This window comes from Apteryx mantelli, chromosome 13, assembly GCF_036417845.1.
Source record: "Apteryx mantelli isolate bAptMan1 chromosome 13, bAptMan1.hap1, whole genome shotgun sequence".
In the NCBI taxonomy this organism is placed as follows: Eukaryota; Metazoa; Chordata; class Aves; order Apterygiformes; family Apterygidae; genus Apteryx; species Apteryx mantelli.
Window position 1 is genome coordinate 24,017,982 of NC_089990.1, and position 26,043 is coordinate 24,044,024.

At 41.2% G+C, this 26,043-nt stretch overlaps 1 protein-coding gene across 1 annotated transcript; it reads right to left on the reverse strand.

Moving 5' to 3' along the window:
* Window positions 1-26,043, reverse strand: MTMR8 (myotubularin related protein 8). The gene is made up of 14 exons (XM_067304385.1): window positions 26,008-26,043; window positions 23,605-23,727; window positions 22,751-22,913; window positions 20,189-20,346; window positions 18,525-18,653; window positions 17,212-17,346; window positions 15,272-15,404; window positions 13,583-13,692; window positions 12,282-12,407; window positions 10,957-11,006; window positions 8,572-8,772; window positions 8,025-8,153; window positions 6,913-7,039; window positions 1-5,625 (listed from the first exon to the last, which is right to left on the reverse strand). Exons 1-14 carry the CDS (start codon window positions 26,029-26,031, stop codon window positions 5,344-5,346), a joined length of 1,890 nt encoding a protein of 629 aa, XP_067160486.1. The 5' UTR covers window positions 26,032-26,043; the 3' UTR covers window positions 1-5,343.

The window sequence follows — 26,043 nt, forward strand, 5'->3', positions numbered from 1 at the left end:
TTTACTTGAAAAAGGCAAGGTATTTATTTCTGTTGGGAAATAAAAAATAAACCAGCGTACAAATGAAACTTCATGAGACAAATACATTGAGAGGAAAAGGACACAGTGCTCCTTCAAACATGTTTTTTTTTTTTTTTTTTTAAGCAGTGCATTAACTAAAATGACTTATACGCAAACGGCCGTTGCAGCACGTTCAAGAGTATTTAATCATACATGATTTTATACAACTGTCCCTCAACAATTACACTCAGGACAAAAACAGCAACCGACTTACAGAAACAGCAAAAACATTTAGACCTCGAAGCAGAATACTACACAATTTTAGGCAAGTTCCTACGAAGATCGGTTTGCGGATGATAAGGAAAGGTACACGTTTGTGCTCAGTTACATACGACTAGATCCAGTGCTACAAGTTATTCCAGTAGTACGCTGCTACATTAAACACGGATGCACGCACAGGGCCATACGCACACGGATGAACGTTAAGAGAAGAGATAGAGGTCAACCACTTCAACCCACCCGCTTTTCTGCATTGGCTTTGCAGTTCAGAGACGTCAAAGGGAAGCAGCACTGCATGTTTTAATACTTACCCTAACAAATCACACTGACTACAACTGGCACCGACCCAGCTACTCTTAGTGCTAGACGGTCAGGAAAGCATGGACTTGGACATCACCTGGTTTGAGACGTTTCTTCTCTATATTAAGTGCTGTGTATTCATTAAAACACAACTCCCGCATTCAGGATCAACTCTTCCGCCAGCAGAATTCAGGCGCTGGATGCGCCCGTGTGCTATAGGGACAGAACCGAAACAAGGAATCGCATCGGCTGCCAATAACTGCCCTGGGTCCATACAAAAAATGATCCCAGCACTCAATGCAAAGGGCTGGTGAAGGGGAAAAAAAAAAGGGAAACAGCGACATTTTGAGTTCTTTTGGTCACCTGTGCGTATTCATTACTGAATAGTGCCAAGAAATTATTCCTTTTGAGGGGCAACTGCCAGGCGCTAAAGCTACCCAAAGACCAAATCTGCCTGAACACGAACTGAAACCGCATCCGGCACAAAAGCTCTTTTAAACGCGTTCCCCGCCCGTGTTACAGGTTCATTTGTGCAACACGCAAAGGTGCTTTTTGGGACACTATTAGGGCCCATGATCACCAAACCCAACGCAAACAGCAGACGCCGGGCACTTCCCAATTTGGACATTCCTACCTGCAGCCCAACCGGGTCTCGCTCAAGGCAGCGATCCTGCAAAGTGCTTCCGCTCCCAGGGAATCTCACCAGGCTCCCAGACGCCAGCAAACCCAAGTTTACCGGCTACCTACAAGCAAATCTCTTTCTTCATCCTATTCAAGGTGGCTTCAGCTAGCAGCAAGCATCCGCATAGCGGGAGAGTATTTCTTCTAAGCGCTTAAATAAGAGGCATTCACTAAGGTCAGGAACAGAATGCAGCTAAGAGTATAGCACATATATGTGCTTTTAAAAAGCAGCCTTTACCATAAAAGAGGGCTAACTGAGAACTACAGCATCTACAGGCAAACCGAATATTCCCTTTTTGTCCTGTAAAGCACTGGTTTGCTTTTGTCTGTCGCTGACAACTGTAAAGCAAAATATAAGTTAAGAATCCAGCATTCTGAAATTCACATTAAGACATTTCACCGAGAAATAAAGCTATGCAGGTCCCTCCTCTACTTCGAAGTAGTAGCTTTAACGCGGACGACTAGGCACTTCCCGATGCAACGCTGCACCTATCTGTAGCAAGCGCGAGAGCCAAGGTGCAGGCGTCGAGCCACCCGCGTGTCCTGTTAAAAGCGAGCCATCCTCCAGAAACAGAAGAGCTGCACATAAGCAGAACCCACCCACCGCCACCGGGATCCCTCTTCCCTCTCCGTCCTCCCCGCTGCGGGAAGCCAAAGGGAAAGCAGCAGGTTGCGTCGTTCGCTCTACAGCTGCGAACAAGAGAGAACTCATGCTGTAGCAACGCAGGGAGGTTCAACCGGGAATAAATAAGTTATAGCAACTTTCCTCCCATACAGCGCTCACATAAGACAATATCTACGTAACAGTTTTTAAGATTTCCTTGAATACTTTTTAGGGACGGTACAATCGAGTCACTCACCACCGTCAGCCGGCAGGGCGCTCCCTAAGGAGCCGAACAGAGTCTTTCTGCAAGGGTCTAGCAGCCGCCGTAGGAAGCCAGTCCTAGTTGATCGGGGACCTGAGGACGTGCTGCAGTGCTTTAAACTGCTTTTTTTTGGTCTTGAAACACACCGCAATTATCTTCCAAACTAAGAAGCTTCCAACTAATTGGTTTTCAAACAAATAATCTCATGGAATTCCAGGAAACCCTGGAATCTTTTTCCAGCCACCTAAATCTACAGCACCGGCACGAACGACTTTAAATACGTCGTAGACTTTGACCAAGTTTGTATATATTATATCCGAGAGGTTTAAGAAGACAGATCATTACCCTTTTTTTTTTGGCGAGGTTTTACACTTCAAAGTATCAAGTCATGCATTGTTTTGTTACTGAAGTCAAAAGCAGCAAGGTTACTTAAAAGCTCATAAATATTTTCAGTGTATAAAGTAATCTTCTCACGGCTGTATACACAGAAAGTAATATCGCAGTCAAGAATAAAAGATTTCAGGAGATGTCAGTGTCACGTTCTTTTAGGAATAAGCAAAGATCACTGCACTTTTTTTCCAAGGTAACCTCTGGTAATTCAAAAGACAAGGCAGCGTGTAAACATTGATAGAAACATTTTGCAAAATATTCTTATACAAAGATTAACAAACAGTATGCCTAAATCCTTCAGTAGTCAGTCAAAATTGTCTATAATTCTGTATCTCTAATTCTCGTTAGAAATCATGTAAGAGAAGGAGGACTTTTAAAAGAATTGGTCCTAAAAAGTGCCCATATTGGTTCCATTCACCATTTAAGAGTTCTCTATTTAGGAAGCCATACATACAATCCACCACACCTCTTCTCCTACCTAGGAAGGAGAAACAGGGTTAATCTACCAGTCTGCTTGCAAAGGGCTCAAAACAGCCCAGTGCATGTACGCGAAATTGAGCTTTTACACTATAAAGAGGCCAAGGGCAAGAATCTGCCCAACACTTCTCAGTGCGTATTTGGTGCAGTGTGATTAAGACTTCGGGCACAATCCATTCTTCAAAACGAAACACACAGCTGTCTGCTTGATACCGTATTTTTGATATGTACCCATGCAAAAAAAACTTGAATGTCTTCTGCTTAAGCATATCTGCTTCAGTATTTCACGTGCTTAGTTTTTAAAGCAGTTGCTCCCTGCAGTTCTCTTGCTCACACTTTGGAAACAACTGTTTTTTAAGCTGACTTAAATATTACTTGCTTTGAGATTTTAAAACCTGCAACACTAAAAAAGTTTGTTTCTCATTGCCGTTCTAGGCGCTGAAGAAAGCGCCCGTTCTCTGGTATTGCCCTTCTTAATTGGGGCTTTTGATATGCTTAATAAAAGATATCTTCTCACCTACGGTGAGACACTTGGATGGTTTTTTTTTTTTCCTTTTTCTACTCTGTTCATCTTGAACACGGAAACTAACCTGGTTGTTTCACATGAGATTATAAGTGTACGAGCAACGGCTATATCGTTTTACAATACTATAGTGGAATGTTTCTACTTTTTATTAAGGGTTATGTGTGTGGGGGGGTAATTCAGCGAATATTTTTGGTTGGATTCAAAATTTTTTATAAACTGAAAAACTGGTTTGAAGACCAAATGGCAACATCTAATATAAACATGATCCAAAGAAAGCTGAAAAGCATATCAAATTAAACCGCGCAAAGGGTCTCTCTGTGCAACTGGACACGCCTATAGGAGAAACTTGTCCAGAGCAGGTACTTTGGTACAGCTCTTCTGGTCCATCCTCCTCCCTGGGGAGACGAGCCCTTGTCTTTTCGGAAGAGTTGTGTGTAGGTGGAATGTACTTCTTTTTACACTTCGCACTTTCAACCGGTTTCTCCAGCTGAGGTTACCGTACTTTAAAGCAGCCAAGTAGCATAACAAGCGCCGAGGTGAGTCCAAGACGGAACCAGATCCATAAGCCAAGATGTCCATCTCTCCGTTCCAGGAATGGGCCACATCCAGATTTACCTTTCGTCACCCATTTCACAACATTACAAAGTTCACTGCCACGAGCAATGTTGTTCGCTTCTGCAAGTCTCGATGGCATGGACAAGACGCCTGTAAGGTTTCACGTAGTTTTAACGTCCCAGATAACATTTGCTATTAGCGCTCAAGATGTGATGTGAAGTAATCCTTCTAGCCTACATTTCAGTAGCAGAACACACCTCATCTAGAATTATGGCCTCATTGATGGATCCGAGAAAAGCACATTAATTCCAGCTTAGAACAAAAAAAATTATCCTCTTGTTTTATTAAGCCAAGATCATAAAACAAGAGCAAAAAGTTCCATATAAATCTGAATAGTCCTATGCTTTCTCATTTCTAATCCTCCCTCTATCAGAAATAGATGTGCTACAGGCCGTCTTTGTGGCTTGCTGCACTCTCAAGATCAGTAAGTAAAATCCATAAAAGCTTATTTTCTGAAAGGTTGGCTTAGAAAGAAGCTATTAAACTCAGGGAACCAGTCTGGGGAAGCCAGCAGCAGATACAAAACCTAGTTTAAAAATACTGACTACAAAGAAGACCAAGTACTACACTACACACTACAGTAATAAAAATACTACATTGCATGGCTAGACATTAAGATGGTCTCTGTGAAAAGGCACAGGGGGTTTGGTTTTGTTTTTTAACAAATATGCATAGGAAACAAAAAATGAATCTGTTCTGCCACAAGGTGAGGGTCCATGCAGAGATTCATTCCCAGCTAAGAACGGACTTTTTATCATTTTAAGAAGAACTGAAATGGCATTTGCAACCTTTCACCACCACTAAAAATAAATGGATTGCATCTTTCCTACTCAAGTTATTAACACTGTCAAACTCCTAACCCTCCGTCCGTGTTATTTGGTCAAGATGCCTTTTCGCTTGAAACACCAGTACCGGCAGGCAGTTATAAACCTTGAACACATACCGCGTTTCAGCTGGAAAATGAGGTTTACGCTCTAAGTCAAGACAGCCTTCTTGGCAGCTCTGCGCGCATCATCATTGCAACTGCAGTAACGCAAAACAAACCAAACGCAGAACGTGTTCTCTGCAGCGGGAGAACAGCCCCGCAAACATACATACTAACACTTAGCTGTAAATGGTTACGTGTGCTACAGCCCTCGCCGGGGCACGGAGCTCGTATGCCTTACCACCGCAAGTGCACCGTTCATTTAACTCGGTTTCCAGAGCCAGTCAGGGGTGCTGAGGCTTCCCATCCTTAGCTTCAGAGTCCAAAACACCAAAGGCGTCTTTAAGATCGTGGGGGTCCTGGTGCTTAGACAGGTTCTCTTTGTTCTTCTGGTCCACATCTGACATCACCTCTACATCCCCCACTGCGGTACCGTTAGTCAACACAGGAGGTGGCTCCCCTTCATAATCCTGGGGAGTGTTAAGCATCGGCGTCTTTGAAGCACTTCCCATTTTAGGGAAGGAGCAGGCTTCGGTGGGTAAAGGACCATCAAGGAAAGGAAGCTTCTACACAGAGAGAAAGACATTTAAAAAGTAAGGAAAGCTGAAATTCCCAAATATCAGGGATATAAAACAAACAACTGTCAAGATAATCGTCCTCTGTCGAGTACCTCAGTGCCTCCTTCAGCTCCATAATCTAGGATTACAACGCAACATGTACGGGTCAACGTCCCATGTGAAGTTGTTTTTTATAGAAACATCAGAAATTGATTTAGTTAATAAAACTACAGTTTTCAGCATTTACATTAGCCTGGCAAAGGACACTGACAGATATTCTCACCGGCATATCTTTAGATGAATGCCTCACTGCTGTATTTCCTGATTTTTTTTTTTTAGTATGCATGGAAAGGCTATTGCAAGCAGAGCCTCGAGCGTAAAGAAAACCCACACTCCTATCGGGCAGCTCTACAGAGAAGCTACAGAAACACAAAACTACAGCAGTGAAAACCCTTCCAGGACTATCTGCACTTTCCCCCCCACCTCGCCCCATGCTGAGATAGGTATCTGTATCCCTCTACAGACAAATATATAACTCTGGGCAATCTGACTAGAATAAACTTCTGTAAAGCCTGTTTCTGTTTACTTCATTATTGTGGGTTGAAGGGGAGGAACTGGTTATTCTGGAGCCATTAAGACCTCCGTTCCCCAACGCCACAGACCACAGTATCCAAAGTGCAAGCTTGCCCTGTGTTGTCCTAACAAAGCACTTAAGTTGGATCCAAGATGGCCATTTTTAGAGGATAATTTGATCTATATCATCCAGTTATTCTCTGGCCATTACATGAAAGCCAACTTAAGTAATCCCACTGTTTTAATACTTGGACCATCATCAGTTTTTCCAATATGTCTTGTAAATGAAAAGAAAAATTTGTGGGCTAGCCAAGAACAAAAACATTTTTATGTTTTCATATTCTTTGTGGAAAAAAAGTGTGCCCCTTTTTCCCCTCCCCCCAAAATTTGCCACAAGTCAAACAATATATGTTGCAACCTAGATGTTCTTTTAACATTTGTTTTGTTCAGAAAATTAGAACATCGTGAGTCCGCAACAGAACTCGACCAGAACTATTCACCAAATAAGTTAGCTAGCAAACAGAGTTTGGGTAATCAAACCCATTTACTACAGCTACGTCATTTAACCTGTTTTTGCCCAGATCTGCTCAGCACATTGAAAAAATTGTTCAGTGACAATCTGTGGATGTGGTACAATCACCTCCCTATTTTCCTGTTTTAATCCCAGTTAAATTTGCTCAAACTATCATGTGATTTTGATTATTATTAACATTCAGGACTCACATTTTCCAATTCAGATGCGTTGTCCTCTAGTTTCATCTTTTGGCTCATGCAGCTTAGGAGATGATCCAACACACACTGTTTTGGATGCATTCCTTTGTCAAAACGATTATACATCCCGCACCAAAACCTCAAGAACAAGGTCAGAAAAGAGAATTAGAAGGCCAATCATACATTGGTGGTCATGACAAACAGCAGCTAGATAATGTCTAAGAAAAAGGATTTTCAACCAATTCAGATTACAAACAGATTTAAAAAAAAATGCCACAACTGTGGATTGTAAGACTCGGTACGAAGAGCCAAATTTCAGAAAGCTTCAAAGTTCAATAAAAACTTCTGAGGATTTAAATGCTTCTCCCTTATGATCCACATACTCTGGAGAGAGGTATTAGAACAAGAGGAAACTGCGCTTTGCTCTGTAGCAGACTCACTGGAGGCTTGGGCTGTTCACCTGCAAGTTCTTGGTTCACACTACCTTCCTCCTTTAAATAAAATACTTTGCCCTCCTGTAACCACATGCAGTGCTTACAAACACATTTCCATCTCTCTCCCTCAGCAGGGAACAGGAGCAAGGGAGAAACACAAAGCAAAACCGACCGCTCCAGCTATAGCGCCCTGGGCAAAGAAATGCACAAATACACACTACAAGAAACCCCATTGTGTCACAACCACCCTCGCTGCACAAGCCTGGGTGTGACTGGGCACTGAAATTCATATATGAAAGACTTCCTTATCATACAGTAAAAAGGAGGCAGTATCTTTAAAAAATTGCCTACCTTCTTCTGCTTCTGTCAGAGCAAGAATTTGGGGGTATTGAGGGGGGCAGAGGGGAGAAAGCTGCATATCTGAAGTTCTTATTTTGCTTGCTTCTTTTTTTTTTCCTCCCTCTCTCCCCCTTTCTCAACACTAAAGAACAAATATTATTTTAAATTACAGTATTTGCACTTAGCAGCTACCTGTGTGCTACTACTCTCAGTTAATGGATGAGGAATGGAGGGGGAAAAGCAAAGTGAGCCGCTCTAATCGGTGAAATGGCATTTCAGTAAACCCGAGTCACCCAGCTCCACTACGTGAGAAAAGGTCTCCGTTCTTCCCTCCTTCGATAAGCAACTTACTGGAAACTGAAAGGTAGCGTGTTTGGTTGAAGCTCTTTGTAAGCTGTAAATCCTCTGTACAAAGGATTTCTGAACTCCTGCTTCTTCTGCAAGAGGAAAGGCCAGAGAGAGTGGGTCTTCTCAAAGATTCTGTCAAATACAAGTAAGATCTAATCACTAAAAAATAAAATCACATTAAGCGGATTAATAACTCTAGCTGTTCTGAGCAGAATTAGATTAAGGCAACTAAGAATTATTTCCACATGGTATTTAATTAATTGCATAAACACAAAATACATCACCAAGGAACATATAATCATTTAAAATGGACAATATCGAGTCCAAAAGTGACATCTGCAAGTTATTACTGTGGTCCAAATTAAAACATCTGACTTCAGGGGATATAATTCATCTTCAATTTTTTCACACTGTAGAACATAAGCAACTATCAACAGAACGTTACGCTTAGCTAATTTAAAATTGCATTAAAAACAAAAACACAACCTGCCCTTTTTTTTGATATTTGAAGCGATTTCTAGACTGGTGGCTCCACAAACTGCCAACTCACTTCAGATCCTCACGCTCCTTATGACAGGTCCCAAGGAAGTTGCCAAACTGGCAGGAGTAGACATGGTCATGGATTTCAAGGAGGAAACGCTCATTAAACTCAAAGGTACACGGAAACTGCTGCATGAGCTGCCAGACGCATTCAATGAATTGAGTGAAGACAGGAGATACCTCTTTTGGGTCACCGTCCAAATGGCCACACCTACAGGGATACAAACAAAACAGAGTTAAATCCTGTGTCCCCCAACAACAAAAAAATCCTCTAGCTATTAAACAGCTGGGATTTTTTTTTCACTGCCAGAATAAAAAAATCACTCTGCAAAGTTAGAGAAAAAAAACACCAAACTACATGATTTATCTTACAGCAACTGCCCATCGAGGTGTGCCATCCTCAAGGGAGTAAGCTCTTGATGAGCCTGGGCTTCTGCACACACAACAGGACTATTCTGATCAACAGCAAGATCTCAAAATGCTTTAGGTGCTTCTATACCTCATATTTTGAATTCAGGGATTAACAGAAATTCAAACTATCTAGCTCTTTCGTCAAAACAGAATCCAAAGAATGGAGACACCCTTAGCAGTGGAGGAAGAGACGCAAAAGGTAGGGCCACGCAGAGCAGCTTGCCCAGTGTCCTCCATGATCTTCGGTGATGGTGAGAGTACTTGATCACATAGGCATAGCCACAATGGGCAGCGACAGCCAAAATAACCTGATCTTGCCCGTGTGGACGCCAAGAATGAAATCCTGGCAATTAGGCACAATTGTAAGCAATTCGGCAAATGTAGGCAATTATGGGGTGTGGGAGGGAGCCCAAAATAACCAACCAAAAAAGCCTTTTTACTGTTTTAGATGGAGTTCAGAAAAACCCTATTAATTCTGCAAACATCTAGCCAGAGGTATAGCGTTCTTTATAATCTACCAAGAAACAAAAGGTAACTAGAAAAAGAATGACAGTCTTTCTGGAAAACAGCCAAGCCTCTATTATACTGCCCTGACTGTTGTTTCTTAACAGGAAAAAAATGAATTCTCCCTTTGTATAAAGGGATATAACCTGGAAATCCATGGAAGGGAACGTAGACTTTATGCGATTTTGTGGAACCTATTGCTCTAGACAATTTTTTTACTCACTCTCCCCAAACTTAAGTGCAGAAATGAAGTAGGGTTTCTTGTTACAGAGATCAAGCTAACCAAATACCAATTCCTGGTTCTATCGTTCCAACTATACTGTCTTAAGAAGAAGCATGAAGAAAGATTAATCTCCCTAAGGACCACAATGCACAGGCTACAGCTAGGAGAGGAACAATTTTTCTCCATCTACTAGAATAAAAGCTCATGTTCTCAGGCGATGGTGAAATTTGTCTCTACAATATTTTTTGCATACCTTGCCAAGTTCTCATATTTGAAACAATGCTTTATAACATAACGAATCTTTTATAATAGAAATATATAACAGAAAATCTTTTATAATAGAAAATAGTGAATTTATTTTCCTGGTCTTAGAAAAGCAAGAAAGGCAAAAATGGTCCCTACAAAAGCAGAAACGGTGACCACAGAACATGAGTTTGGCCAACAATGTTTGAATAGCGGTTGATCTTTGGACCACTTCTTCTAAAGCACCAGTATAAGGGCGTGCATATTGCTCATTCTTCCTAAATATGCTTTAAGGAAATAGATTTGCTTTACTATTAAAAAGAGGACTCAGTTTCACACTGAGTCAAAAGTCTCAACTTTTAATAAGCTAGTATCACTGAACAGACTGGTCCACTCCCTCCTAGTATTAGTGTAGACATGCTTATTTCTAGTTTCTATATGGTAATTAAAACAAACAAACAAACCAAAATACTATTCCTACTACAGGCAGACTATCAATTACAGGGATGACAGCATTTTCAATTTGCTTAAAGAATGCAGATCAAATTGTTTTTTAATATTATACCAGGCTGAACTTATGTTCTGAACTTGGTAAAAGGTCTTGAAAAACATTAACTGAGATTTTCTTCCAGGAAATTATTGCAGAAGTATTAACAAGTATTGCCAAACCATTAACACTACACATATAATATAGATATTTTACAGATAGGAAGACAGATTCAAAATTTAAATAATCAGTTCAAGACTACAATGTTGCAAAGCAATATAAAAAGAACACCCAGGAAAAAAAAGCACTGGTGAACTAACAAGCCCAGCAGATACTGCTTTAGGTCACCAGCACCAGTGGTTTCCAAATTAAAGTCCACAACAGCTGAGAAGTGATTTGCAGGCCTGTCTCCCCTTTGCTGTGTTTTCATTTAAAATTTTAATGGGAGTGAATGAACCTGAAAACACTCCGTTACCTTCACTGCCAAGCCTCCCCCAGTCACTGCACCCAAGATTAAATGCTCTTACCTGTGCGAGAACTTGTGACCCATCGCAATCCACTCCTTTTCTATTAGGACCTTCAGTTTGCAGACAGAGGTTGAAAGAAAATAAGAAGTATTATATCATTTAGCAAAAGTAGAATGAAGCCTTTGATGTTAAACACTAAATATACAGCTCATAACCAACGCTACCTGCTGACCCTACCGTTATGAATATATTCACAGAAATCAATGAAATATTAGTGATTTATTGATTAGTTATTTACATTAAAGATCAACTCCTGATATCATCATCCAGAGACTTAAAGAACAAAAGGAAGGCAAAAATTCACAAGATATCTTTGGTAATTCAGTTATACTGCTCATTTAGATTTTTCTATTCTTTGTGGTTCTGTTGCATTCATCTAGGTACAACCGTAGTCATAGGATCTGTGCATATACACCGTATGCAAAGAGGACAACCGCTTGTCTCTGTTCTAGCGTCTAGGTTACAGCTCCTGACCCTCATCAAAATCACGTTGCACAGTTCACACAGAATTGTCCAGAGCACTACAGAAGTTCAGGCTAATGTTTCATGTTCTGGTATAATTTTAACTGTTAAAGGACTGCAGTATCCAGAAGCAAAAATAATAATAAAAAACAGCATGTAATGCAAAGTAACAATTCCAGCAGGGTAAAGCACATACACACAGGGGAGGGAACATTTGCACTGTTCTGATTTCATGGTCTCTTTTAAGAAACTTCCAAATATATATTAGACACATATACAAATCTTTCTGATATTTAACAAAAGGAGATGAATGGAAACATCATAGATTGCACTGTATTCATGCAGTGATGATTTCATATAAAAAAAGCTTGTATGAGAAGCAAACGGCCAAATTCTTGCGTAAAGGCTTCAAAACAGGTCTTCAGAGATGCACAGATTTTACGTGATCTACAAGTTTTACGCATGCCCTTTGTACGTGAATGAGCTCACCCAATTTGAACTCCTAGCAGCTATGAGACCATTTGCTATAAGGGTCTTAAATGACAAGCTTTTTTGCCCCTTTTTTGTGGACTGCTGCCAGAATCATACCCTTTGCTCACTCATCTACTGCTGAAATGTCTCATTAGCGGCTCTCATTAGACATTCAAGAATATAAAGATTTGGGAACTGTAAATCAACCACTGCCGTTGTGTGACCTTGCTGTTCAGAGCAATTCAAGCTTGTTTATGGAATCAAAGCTGGTTTCATATAGGTCACCTACTGTTTGTTCCAGGAAATGGCCTAAACATTTAATCAGGGTTTGTTTACATTCCAAATCCAGAAAGCACTTCTTATTTTTGCAATTCCAACATTCATGTTCTTACCATGAAGCCTTTAAAAGTCCTATAGAATGGGTCTAAAAGGAGGCTAGCCAGGGAGCAGACCTGAGCTGTGCGATCCCATCCGTCGGAGCAGTGGACTAACACACTTGCCTTTTCATCTTTTACAGCCTGCAAAGGAGAGACCAGACAGAACCGTTTAGCAGCTTGCTAGCTTGGTCACTGTAATTAAATGCTCTCCCTTCATGTGCGTTTACCAGTCTGCCCTAAAACCCAAGGGGAAAATTTGTCACTTCTCATCTGGACCATGGAAATCATCATTTCTGGGCATATAGCCATCAACCCATAGGAAACCCCAACTAGAATAAAACGCTGTAGCATGCCTTGTCAGCACCACAGACTGTCAAGAAACAGAGATCCTCAGATCTCAAAACGCTCGGTCTTCTGAAATGCCAAGAACTCTCAGTCCTTTCCTCTAAGGAAAAATTTGGTGCATGAGTAAAGAATAATAATTGGACACTCAGGGACTGGGAGCTTCTCAAGAAAAATTAGAAGAGCTCATCCCAGCTTCCTCCCATATCGATCACCTTCTTCCCTTTGTACCGATGCTAGAGGAGAAACACAAAATAGCTTCTTGCTTACTACACTGGAAAATTTTAAGAGAGAAAGACAACATTCACAGAAGGTCACTACTCTTGCTACTTGTTGCCTACATTCCCTTTACTGTTACTGAAGAGCTGTGAGCTGTATCGAGTTTTCTCCTCCTCTTGCCTAACCTGCAGCCAAGTCATACTCTTCCAGAAGCCCTGGAAAGGAGGACTGCATCGAACGATCAAAATTAGCAAGCCCTGTATCACAGAAAACCAGACGATAAACTAGTCTAAACAATCCGTCATTTAAAGCACAACACTTCAATAACTAATGAGAATATCGAGCAAGCATACGAGTTCTCTGAATGACTAATTATGCTGTGGGGTGCAGAGGCATTTATAAAGGTTATTTATTCACATTCTGTGATTTTATATATTTCAAGGTCGTTTTAGTAAAGGCTAGGTAACCGTTATAATACAGTGAATGAGACAACGCCTCAACCTGTTGCAGCAATTCATTTAGTCGCAGGAAGCAACCAGGAGAGCTCCAGCTGGGAAACCCACTTGACGTTCTCATGTTCAAACCCAACTGCAGCTCTGTTATTTTAGACCTGAGGCCAATCTAAATAGCAAGGTTTTCCCACCTTCTTTCTGGAGTTGACTTCACAGCCTTGGAGCAGTCACTAACAGACAAGTGTATATATATATATATATATATATATTTTTAATTCACTGCAGGTTGTGGTACAGTTTTACCTTGGCGAGAAAGACACCTGCATCCATCACAGCTTTAATGTGCCGTAACCAACCTGAGTTTTCCAGCCCAGTGAGGAAGTCGCTCATTGAGGGAGACTTTGTTTCACACACTGAGAAGACAAACGAAATAATTAGCCAAGATTCCATAAACAACATTTATTCCTTTTTCCCACCTCCCCGTTACCTCTTTGCAGCAATAAAACTTGGTAGATCATAAAAGCTAATACTCTCAGACTTCTTAAATGTCAGCAGCAATATCCTGTCTAAAGGACAGACAAACTATCAGTTGCACATCTATATACACGATCCAGAACTTTTTAAGCTGCAAGAGAACTTGAGGATCTGAAAAAAAAATATCTTCTTTCCCTTTCTAAAAACTCATACATTGTTATTGTATCAAGTGAGCTTTTCCCAACAAAACCCCGGTTGTTCAGTGTTTTTATTTGTCACTTCACTATCAAATCACCACAGACACACGTTTAACAGTCACTAACATGCAATCACTATTAAAAAGATTTGAAGCAAGGAGAGTTCTAATTTACAGAGAAAAATAGCATCTGAGCTGTCTTCAAGGTTAGATATGTTATACTGAAAACCACCATAAGAAATAGTAATACAGTTCAATAGTCCCTAAGCAGCAAAGAGAGGGATTTTATCACTGTGGAGGCCTGGTAGCCAAGATGACAAATATGGGAGTAAGAAGTATTTATTCCGCCTCTTCCTCCACCACAAAATAAATCAACCAGCAACAGGCGATTAAGGACTTGCACTTGTGCTCACACCAATCTCATGGTCCTGCAAATGGCCTCATTTTTCTCCAAGGTCACTGCAGATCCTACGGTGCTACCAGCCCAGCCAACCTCTAGCATCAGATATTCAACTATTTTGAAGCAAGATGACCATCGTGCTGGTTTATTAAGATATTAAACTCATATTCTGAATGACAGCATTTGCATTCCCTTTTAGAAACCTAAGCACAGGGACCAAAGAGAAAGATTTACAGCATCTACCCTGCCCTCTTCTCCAGTCTGTGTCACCATAAGGATGTTAATACTGATGGAAATAAGCTAGCAGAGTGTCCTGGTTTGACCCAAGCCACCCTATCACCTTTAACAGAATTTCTCCAAAATTACATCAGTGTAAATATGGGCCTGATTCATCTCTCGGTCTCCGATGGCTCAGAAAAGCATTTCTTCTGCCCTCCTTCTCATTTTCCCCTACAATCACAATCTCACAGATTAACTTAAATATCTGGGCATTCACATATTAAAAACAAAACAAGTTCAGCTAAGGAGATCAGAAATAAATGAAAAAAATAGCCCACAAATTAACCAAGAGACTATCTTAATGATAAAATGCAGTTTCTCTAACCTTTTTGCTTTAATTTAGCACATGTAAGAATTTCACATTTTATATAACTAGTGCAATTAATGAATGTAGTAAATGTTAACTTCTATCTTTAAACCATCATAACACTGAGCACACTAATATACAAAATCTCTGGCAGGAAAGTAGTTAAACAACATTAATACTTTCAGGCACTTCAGTAACATGTTGACTTTGCTAACAAGTGTCCATCACCACACCAAGCCCTCATGGAGCTGCGCACCCAGAATTTATATATTCAGCAAAGCGTTCTGTCGAAAGGCGGCCAGGCACCGAAGCAGCACATGGAGGCACCATACCTACCTTCCCGGAGTTTCTGCAAGCTGTTCCGCATCACATGGATGTTTTCTATGCCGATAAATTTAAAGCGAATGTTATCATAGTTATCTTCATTCTCATAGCCCTTCCCAGCAGCTCGGTTGGCGATGGCGTTTAACTATCACATTCGAGGGAAGGGGAGTAGGGTAAAATGGAAAGAGAGAAAAATGACAATAAACAACACAGAAATAAGTGAATCCGTTTTGCAAGGACTTCTTTTTCTAAAAAATCTCCCAGAACGTATACTGAACAAAGTTGCTACTCGGATGTACTTTTTCCCCCTCTCTCCCACACATTATGTCAGCAGTTTTATTAAAATTATGCCAATGTCTCCAGTCAATTAGCCATATGCAGAAACCCCTTAAGAGCTCGGAGAGCACTTCTTAGGACAGGCAGCATCAAAACCTTGTCCAATTGCAGAAAACTGTTGTCAAAATGGACCATCTTAACTGTGAAGCTATATAAGATTCAGACAAAAGCATATGAAGGTAAAACTAGGAAAGCCATTTTTATAAGTAACATACATACGCGGTGGCATAGAAATAGCAAGAGAATCCCAAAGCTTTTCACACACATACATGCACAGATGAAATAAAGCCACCTGAGGGGAACAAAGAAACATTAAAGTTGAGCAGCAAGTATACAGCATCCAACTGGGATGGCAGAAAAGGTTGGAAAGCAGCCAGTTGCTCTAACAGAATTATCCAAAACAGCTCAAGCGTTACCAAGGAAATCTATAGTGTCTGCAAGGAAAGAGTACCTCAACCCCTAGGCAGACAGATTTGGGAAGAGGAATTATTTGCCTCTATAGAAAGGAGAGAAGGAAGGAAATTCAAATACAAGACGTACAGCTTACCAAAACTTGTACATCGTACCAAAAGAACATGCAGTGATTGCTATAAACATGCATTTAATTACAGAACACAGAGGACAGGCTATCTTTAGAGAATGCTGTATTATAAAAAATATATATATATATATATCTTGGAACAACAGATGAGATGTTCCTTATGTTTTCCCAAGAGAAACTTTTTTCCTTTTTTATCCCTGCCAAATTTTAACTAAACTTGTAGCTTGTATAAAATAATTCCAATAACTGAACAGGGAAGCAGGTTCTCAGAAAGCCAATTTAAAAAATGATCACGGTATTTTTAAATCTTGGTATTTAAATAATTGCGGACTATGCAAATCCCTGCGTTCCAGCTTGCTTACACCTATACTCTCAATCAATATACTTTGGAGGTAATTGCTTGAAGCACTTTCTAAACTGTCCGTTCCTCAAAAGGACAATCGTTACAGATTTCATTTGGCAAGCTTCTTCACTAACCTACTGCATTAAACACCTCAGCGACCACGTTTAGCCCTGAAGAGCGACTATCGACCAGCGAGGAAGAGCTGAAACGTATTAAATCCCAAGCTGCACATTATGAACACATTAACGTCTTTTTGACCACGGCAAAAAATTGAGGAATTGTCTCCCTCAATTGTTAGCCGATTCCATACCGGCCCGCTTCTCCCCAGCTCCACTGAGAACAGCCCTTCGGTCTCGTGGAGCCGCTTCCTAAGACCTCTCTCCAACTCGATACCTCAAGAACTCAGCTCTCTCCTGGAACACGGTTCACCGGCTCAGCCAGCCCCAAGGCTGCCAGTCATTTTAGGTTATTCTTAACCCCAGTCTCGTCCCCGAATACTCCAGGAGCCCAAGCATTCTTAACGACGCTTAACATTACAGTTTACTACGCACGAGCATTAGTCACATTAAGACCAGGAGCCTGGTATTGAACACTCATCGTTAAGGAGTGACGCACACTAACCTAATGTAGCACGAGAAAGCATTAGCAGAGGTATGAAATAATTCACCGGAAACAGCATTACTAATTCGGATGCAAGCTTTAAATGTAGCCCCAAACCCCATGAAAAGATACCTTTGGCCTTGTGTCTACAACATACATGAACGGACTGCCCGGGTTGGCTTCTCTGATTGCCTGCAACATCTGTTCGTCCTCCAGGCAGCGCGCGCTGAATCCAGAAAGAGGCTGGCTACAACGGCATATGGCAGCCTGCAAGACACAACCACCCACGTGCTTCCGCTCTCAGGCTGCCTCTGCTGCGTTGCCCTCAAGAATGCTATAATTTGATGTCTGTAAGTGTCCTACGCTCTGTTTCACTGAAAAGCTGCTACCTAAATGGATGGAAATATTTCTCAAAGCTAGAATTTTGGAATTCTTAAGAAACTAGTGAGGCTAAGGAGCCTTGTTCCCAACTTTCTCGCTACGTTCTCAAACCCACTACACTCTGCCGATGATCGCTGTCCCAAATATCAGCAGTTCTCACTTGGTTTCTATCGCCCTGACCATCCTTTTTCGTGCCTTTGACGATCAGTTGTTACTGTTCCAGGCGCAGAACAGCGTGGAGCACGTTTTAGGAAAGTTTTGATAGTTTCCAGCACAACTCCTTACAGTTGCCCAGGTCAAGGCACGCTTCCTCTGGCATCAGCAATTTGACTGCAACAGCATTTTGCTAACATCCGCATCTAAAACACTGCTGAGACAGCAAAGTTAAAAATCTGCATTCAGTGGAAAAAAAGAAACAAAACTGAAACCTTTACTTATTTTGAATTAATGGGGATTTGTTTCACGGTGGTTCCTCCTCTTCAATATTAGGAGCGTTTAGCCAAGTTAACATGCATCTTGTTAAAGATTATTCAGTACAGCTAATCAGTAAATTAAAAATAAATAAATAAAATAAAAGAAAGTCAACAAGGCATTTCTGAAAGCTGATCAAAAAAAATTCAAGCAGGAAGTTTAGAAAGCTTGTGCTTTTTCACACATCTTTAAAAGACTTCTTTGAGGAAGGGCGGGGGGAAGCACAGCAAGAGATGTACAATGTCTGATAACTAAACCTGCCTCTGTATAAACATCTTTCAACATATGATCTGTTCACATAAGGGCTTGGAAAAAACAAATCAATTCCCCATCAATTGACTTATTACTACTTAAAACTTAGAAAAGAAATTTTGCAGGCAGCCAGCTCTGGGCGTTCCAGTATTTAGCGTTAACGAGCTTATTCTGACACTTAGAAGGATCCAGCAATAGAGCTGGAAAAAGAAATACAGCTCTCAAATGTGAAGTCGATATGCTCTAACCATTATCACATTCTTTCCCTTCACTTAAGTGGGACTGGACAAGAAGGGGAACCCTTATCCCCTCCCAGAGACAGCAGACCATGAACAACTAACATTGTTTTCTTTATATAAGTAGGAAAGCACCGGAATCCGCCCTCTGCTTCTGAATCTTGAACTTCCAATCACTGTTGCCTTATTAGCAGCTCTAGGCACCACTATTTCCGGAGGGTACGTGTTGCAAACCTAAGCGAGAAGAAAGAAGAAATCCAGATATTACTACTTACCATTTGCATATTCATGTAAAAAATCATTTTTTGCTTATTATCTGGTATTTAACAATAGCAATAAATTGTTTGCCATGGCATGTCAAGAGTAATCTGTATTTTTTAAAAGGTTTCAAGCAATTAATAAGTATTTAGAAAAAAACACAGGAATGGGTGCAAAATAGTAAGGCAATGTGATGATGGAAATGTTGATTTTGCAACTGAACCTGAAAAACTGGACAGCATAGTACACAATACATCTTAACAGGAAGTCCTTTAAATCCAATAATTTTTATGAGTTCCTGATTTGCCACAAAAAGAGAAATTAAGAACAAGTATATTAAAAAAAGTTCCTGCTAAATCTTATTCAACTTGAAATGAGCTTCCAGCAGTCAGGCAGCATCCTCAGAATTATCCTTGTTTCTCAGACAAGCACAGTCTTTTCAGCACATATTTCAGAGAAAAGCTATTTTCAAGTCTGGCTTTACTTGAGGCTCAACAATTTTAAACCAAGCTAGAAACCCTGAGGAAATTACAAAGCACTGGCAACTGAGAGTTACAGACTACGCTAGCAAGTAAAGCTTCAAAGTGATTAATGATTTTTAGATGCCCACATTCAGATGCCCAAATCAGCTAATGGGAAAAAAGCACCTCTCGTGTTATCTCAATTCAGGCATCCAAAGATGCAGTCATTTAAAATTACCAGTCAGCTCTGACAGCCCACGTTTCTTCAACCCAAAGCATAACAGTAGAGAACACCGGGGGGGGGGGGGGGAATATGGGGGGGATTCAAGTCTTAATATGCTGCCACTTTTCTCAGAGTTGTCAGCTTTGTCTTTTATGCAGAAACGTCTGTTTGTGCACGGAAGGGGAAATAATATAAAGCAGAGTCTGAACAAATATGCTGAAAAATGTTCTCATTTTAATGTTGTTGAGATCTAACCTGTCTTAAAGGGGAGAGAGAAGGAAATAACAGCAACAGCTAGTGAGGACTGAAACGACTGAGAGCCCTTATTTAGCCTAAGATCTAACAAAGCCAAAAGAAAGAAGGGGGGGGGGTAAGAAACAGGTGGAAAGACAAATCTGGTTGTTGGGCTTTTTTTCTCCCCTTGCCCTGTCCCTTTCCACCTGTCTTGTTCCCCACCAAGCAAAACCGCTGTCCTTTATGTCTCTTCTACACATCCGTCACCATCTTGGTGGGACAGGGCTTGGAAAGACCTGAAGAAGCTAAAGGTACTTCAGTTTCTTGTATCCGACGGCTTGACATTTCTCTAGAAAAATAAGGATCTGGTTCTTTGCCAGAGGGATCAAGCAAATCAAGGTGACTCTGCAGCTCTGTTCTTCCATAGCATCATTATCTGCAACTTCACATCAAGACGATGCTGCTTCGATTAAAACCAGCTGAGCTCATTCCTCCCTAGAGGCATCACTTATGCAGCAGCAGAAGGATTTCTGTATGTCATTAATATTGAAGAGTAGATACTGCACCAAATGGCTACTTTGGGCAAGAATTACCTCATAGTCTTTATTAGCATCCGTTATTTCCCAGTAGTCATTTGGAATTCCCATACGCTGGTAATCTACTTTTAAATCAATCAGTTTCCATCCAATCTCCCGGTTATCTTTAGACATTTTAGGATTATAAGAGAAAGCATAAAGATCTTCAGGCTTCACTGGGAACAAGAAAGAAAAAAATTGATGAGTTAGAGAGAGAGATACAAAGAAATACAAAGAAGTCAACACTTCTTCCTAAAGGTTGTTTCTTTGGATACGCGCCCTGTGCAAGCCAGTGTACTACAGGTGTATCACAACTGATACAAGGACTGAAAAAAAGAAAATTATTCAGGCAAAAATGAATGGGAGACTTAGAAATGTTTTACTATCAAAGCCAAGTGCTACGCCACTGTAGTGCATAACTGGCTATATTTTAATTATAGCTATTTTACTTAGGCTTTTGCCTTAAAGATAGATGCCTGAAGTTTAAGTTTTCTTTTATCACCTTTTGTACTTTACTAACCTCCACAAACTACGTAGACTGATTCTCAGTCCTTAAGAAGTTATTTGAGTAATACAGGGAAGAGCGGGAATATTTAAAATTTTTCAAGGATTACTCAAAACCATTCCTATTCATCTTTAGCTAAATGAGACACATATAGATGAAATGAATTACACGAAGGTTCTAAATTTGGGCCTTAATCCAGTGTTCCTCATATTTACAGGTTTTCATTCTGGGTCAGACTGAACGCCAACAATTCTTATTTAAGTCCTCCGGAATTTCCAATGCTCAGCTCACACAGATGAGGAAAGATACTACAGCATTGCATTAGAATTAAAACTTTAAAATAGTAATTTTCCTGAACAAATTATTCCCTACTGAGTTCTTTACAATACACATGCTAGACAAGACTGATAGCCTAAGAATTAATCCATAAATGAAAACATGCAGTAAAAGATACTTTTGCTATGAAGCGTTCATAAAGCAGCTCTTGCACACCTGTAAGTTCATCTTTCAACAGCGTGTTCTGAGCCACCTGAAAAGCTTGATAGATGTCCTGAATATGACTGTCAGCCCAAAAGCTTCAGGCTGTGTCTGACAAATGATCATTTCTTCCCCCCCTCCATCTCTACCTTCCCAATTTCCTTCCTTCTCTTCATAAAATGCAAATCCAACCAATAACTCATTCAACAGATTCCCAAGGCAGCCAGCTCTCCGGAGACGTGCTGAAACCTGCCAGCGTCTGATGAAGTAGCCAGGTTACCAGGCAGGTAACCCGTAACCGTCAATCATACGCGTGCAAATCAGAAAATGATACGCTCTGCCAAAAAAACCACGAAGGAAGCAGACATACGGAAGTTTTAAACCAACACAATAGAACTGTTAAAACCCATAAATAGAACAAAATGAAGAGTCACAGCCTACAACGTAAATAACTACAAAAGAAGCTAATGTAATCGCCCGCAATGACAGCTCCCACACTCCAACATGCTTTATAAGTCTCTAATTTTCCAAACTGAAGGAACAGTGACAGCTTTTAAACATAACACCAGAAACTTGCCAGATGCAGTGTTAAAATCGGGACTTCAGAACTACGAAAACTTGCCAGCTCGGGACATAAGGGAAAACCAGGAAACAGATACAATTCCCAATTTCAATCAACAGTTCAAAGACACACTCAGTGGAAATACTTCTGCTAAAACACTTTGATTCAAATCCTACGATGGCCAATATGAAACAGACTGGTGCTATCAATTCCCTTCCTACAAGACTACCGATAAAATTACAAAATGCAGTTGCAAATGGCATCCTCACAGTCATGCAGGACTCCAAATACTAGCTCACTAAAGGAGCATCCCAAAAAATAGAAGCAGCCATAGACCATAAGAAATCCAGTAGAACTCTGTCCTGCAAGAAGAACAAAGCGCCTGAAGATTCAAACACAACAGACTAAAAGCTGAGGCCAGAAAAGACCAAAGACTGTTGAGGATGTTTGCATACTCTCTTAAGACTGGTTCCAAGTCAGGGCACGCCGGGTGAAGCACAGGGTTTCACAACCGAAAGAGGACAGACGTGAAGCAGGAGCATAAGCATGCTCTTGAGAAACAATGAAGTACGGCAAGGTCTAAAGCTTTATTTGTGGGATTCCACGATTTTGCGAACATCCGGCTCAACTGGAAAAGGCAGAACTACACGCGGCCAGCAGCTAAGTCACAGAAGCAGCCAAAACCAGCCAGGTACGGAATGACATTCAGCACCCGTGCTGTTAAGAAACATGGCCTTAGCTGGACGAGCCATCTTCGCACAGGTCTGCCGAAGTTACTTATGGGAGACCACCTCACTTCCACCACCAGGAAACGTTTGTGTTTTGTTTGGAAGCCAGTGGCCTGGTGCCACAGAGCAGCACTGCATTTACTGCGCTGAACCACACAAACCACCGCCGCAGTGGTGGAAATGCATTATGATTTGAAATCCTCCCAGCAAAGTCAATACGTGACAAGCAAAGCTCTCTCTGTTGCTCCAAGAAGCCTCCCAGCTTACCGCATTTCAAAAACGTGCCCAAGAGACTCCCTCCCGAATACCTGGTTGCGAAAGCTTAAGCAGTGAGGTATACACTTCGTGGCAGTCACGCTCCTGCCCGATAACGAAGTGCGCCACGTGGAAGTTCTTGCAGTGAATAAGGAGTGGGCACCCAGCTGTGGTCAGAGGCAGTTTTTCCACAGTTGCGATATGGTGATGCAGAATCTGAAAAACAGGAAATAAACTAAATTTTAGGGAAGCCACCGATAAGGCCACAAGCATTACAACCAGATAGGAATATTCTGCAGTACTATCAGCCACTTACGCTTACTGTATCTAATTCGATACTAGCAGCAGAAAATAAGTTTGTGACATTTATCAAGTAAACATAATAAACATCCAGCTTGCGCACCCAGAGGCGAGGCAACTAAGAGAAGGACCATGAAAAAATGCAGATGTATATATATTACTTTTAAAGGCTGATGTGCAACTGGGTATTCCAGGTTCTAAGAGGAGTCACTCTCTTCACTTCAGCTTCCCTCCACCCCCATAGGAAATAGATGTTGTCATTCCCCTTTTATTTTATAATTAGAAACAAGGGCTAATTTCAGCTTTTTACACTTCTAAAAGCTGTAAACTCAGGAATGGTGGCTCAGTATATTGAGTTTGAGGTAGGAAAGCAGACAAGTCTTTTCTGTTCCCGAAACTAACACTTACTCACTACATGCCCTCTATCAAGTGACTTTATGGTTGTGTTCATTTCCTTCTAAAACAGCCGTTTCTGTAAAACACTTGATATCAAAATGCTACAAAAGACTACAACAATTTTGGAATTCTCAAAACTGTTCATTTTGGATATGAGATATAACCAATTTTTACACTTGTATTTAAACAGACTCCAGGTACCACAACATACCCATGTTTCTTTTCTGACTTCAGCAGAAGCATCTACATAGATAAGATGAGTAGCTGTCAGGTATAATGTTCCATTTGCTGCCTTCCTATTTGTATAACGATCTAATAATTTCACATTTTCAACCTGCAATATAAGAAGAGGGTGAAAAATAAATATAGCGTTGATCAAAGAAATCTCTACAGACCAGCTGAACCACAATCACATTACTGGGAAGAAAGTGAGAAAATAAGGTTTCCCCTGCAACACTGAGTCAGCCTTACATTAGAAATTCATATTATTTCTCCAGCTATTAAGACCAAAAAGGTTAAACAAAGAGCCAAAGTTTAGCATCGGAGTGAATAACAAAAGTCCTAGATTTGTAGCCAAGATGATCAAAGTTTATTATTTGGCAAGGCTGCAGAAATAAACAGAGAAGGAAAAGACTGTACATGTTTAGCATGATCAGAGTAACGTTGTGAAAGAAACAACCCTCCAGTCTGACTTCCAACTGTTCAGTTTTCAGTCATGGTACTAAAACAGCATTAACCTTTTGCAGATTATTTCTTTAAAACCTATATAAAAATGTATTGGTGGCTACTTGTTATAACACAGTTCTTAAGTGCATTTCACAAACCACACTAGGCTAACTAATAAAGACAGTTTTCAGAAATGTCAGTACAGACATAAAAATACTCATTTTAAAAGTATTTTAAATTATTTGATTGATTTTCTTCTGGCCTATCTGCTTCTTAATGAGGGCAGCTTGAATTTTTCTTTCACCATTAAGAAAAATAAAGTGGAAAAAAAGAGAAACAGGTGGAAGGACAAAGAAAAACAGTTTAACAGCATACAAAAAATTACTTCTATATATTGGATACATAAGTTGCCTTATAGAGTCACTGGCCCAAGATAAATCATAGAAAATGTGAGCAAAGAAACTTGAAGAGCAGAGATCTTGGTCTAGATGCCTTTCTAATAAATCATGTTTTTCAACACACGTAACAATTATGTCTAATATTGCCCTTTTTCAGACCGGTAAAAACTAGCAGGTACAAGAAAGCACCTTGGGCAACATTCCCATTATATCTACAAAATCAATAAGGAACATCCCAAAATCAAACTCCTGGAGAATAAAACAAAAGTACAGCAACTGTCAACCTTACTGGCATTGCAGTATCAAAGAATAAAAGGCTGAATGGACAGCTGCTCCAAGTAAATATTTATTTATTTATTTTTTTTACCTGTCATGACTACAACATTCCCAGAACTTCTGTTACTCTTTATTCCACTGAAAAATAAATTTTGATTCAAGTCAATTACTCAGACTGAGCGGGTTTTGGCACTTTGCTACAAATTAGCTAAGTTTACAAGAACCATACTTCTAAACACTTTTTGACCAGTAGCTTTATAAAATTGTTGCAATATTTCTCAGTGCTACCAGAGGCAGGAAGAGACACCAAAACCCTACGCTAAGTAGTTTTAAGCTTTCCAAACTCGGTAGTGACCTGGCTGACAAGCACAGGGGACACTCAGGAAGGGCTATTCCTTACAGGAAAGCGAGGATAGTTCGTTTACTGAAATTAATCAAGGCTTTAAAGAAAAAATAAATAAATTAAAAGGAAAAAAAAAGCCTTGAAAACATACTATCTTGACCATAACTTTTCTCTGACTGAAGAGCTGAGAAGATTCTCATTTGTTTACAAAGTTTATAGAGAACGCTCTGCTCTCTCCATCCTTAAAAAGGAAAAATAATGAAGTCACATTTTCAGCGTGTTTTAAAGGGAAATAAAACACACCCCATCAGCTGTATTTGAGACTATTTAAGCTTCCACAAAGCAATTAAACCACGTAAAGCGGCGGCTCAGCGCAGGTCTCTGGCCAGGCTACAGGAAAAGTCGGTCAGTGCTTGAGGCAGAACATGCCCGTGGTATCGTCAGCGAGGGTCTCGCTAGACAGCCAGCATTTAGTTTTATTAGGAAAAACGCTCCCGTGCCTCGCTCCCAAGCCTAATGTCACTCAAGTCCCGGTTTTGCTTGGCGAAAGCGGCGGGAAAAGCTCTTCACGGCTGAACGGCGGGTGCTGCTGCGGGGAGCTCCGCGCCCGCGGAGGAGAAGGGCCCGCGCGGAGCCGGCAGCGGCCGCGCCGCAGCGCCCGCCGCTCCCGCCCTCGCCCTCAGCAGGCCGCGGCGCCTCCGGGGCCCCTCGGCCCCGCCGCGGAGGGACCCGGGCGGGAGGAAAACCCCCAAACCTCCTCCAAGCCGCACTTGGGCGCTGAGTCCTCCCCGGGGCGGGGGGGCCGCGGCCGGGCCCGCTCCTGCTCCCGCGGCGCCGTGGTTGCCAGGGCGACCGGGCCCGGGCCGCGGAGCAGCGCGCGGCCCCCCGGCAGCGCCGGCGAGGGGGCGGCGCGGCCGCCGCGGCCTCCTACCTTCGGCGTGGTGATGTGCTCCATGGCGGCGGCGGC

What these genes read in the sequence shown, in the direction of transcription:
- MTMR8 (XM_067304385.1), bottom strand. Translation starts at nt 26,031, where the DNA reads ATGGAGCACATCACCACGCCGAAG. An exon ending in TTGTAGACACAAGGCCAAAG is followed by an intron (nt 15,405 to 17,211) that starts GTATCTTTTCAT and finishes CGAATGTGATAG; the next exon opens with TTAAACGCCATCGCCAACCG. An exon ending in GGTCACAAGTTCTCGCACAG is followed by an intron (nt 8,773 to 10,956) that starts GTAAGAGCATTT and finishes GTATCCCTGTAG; the next exon opens with GTGTGGCCATTTGGACGGTG.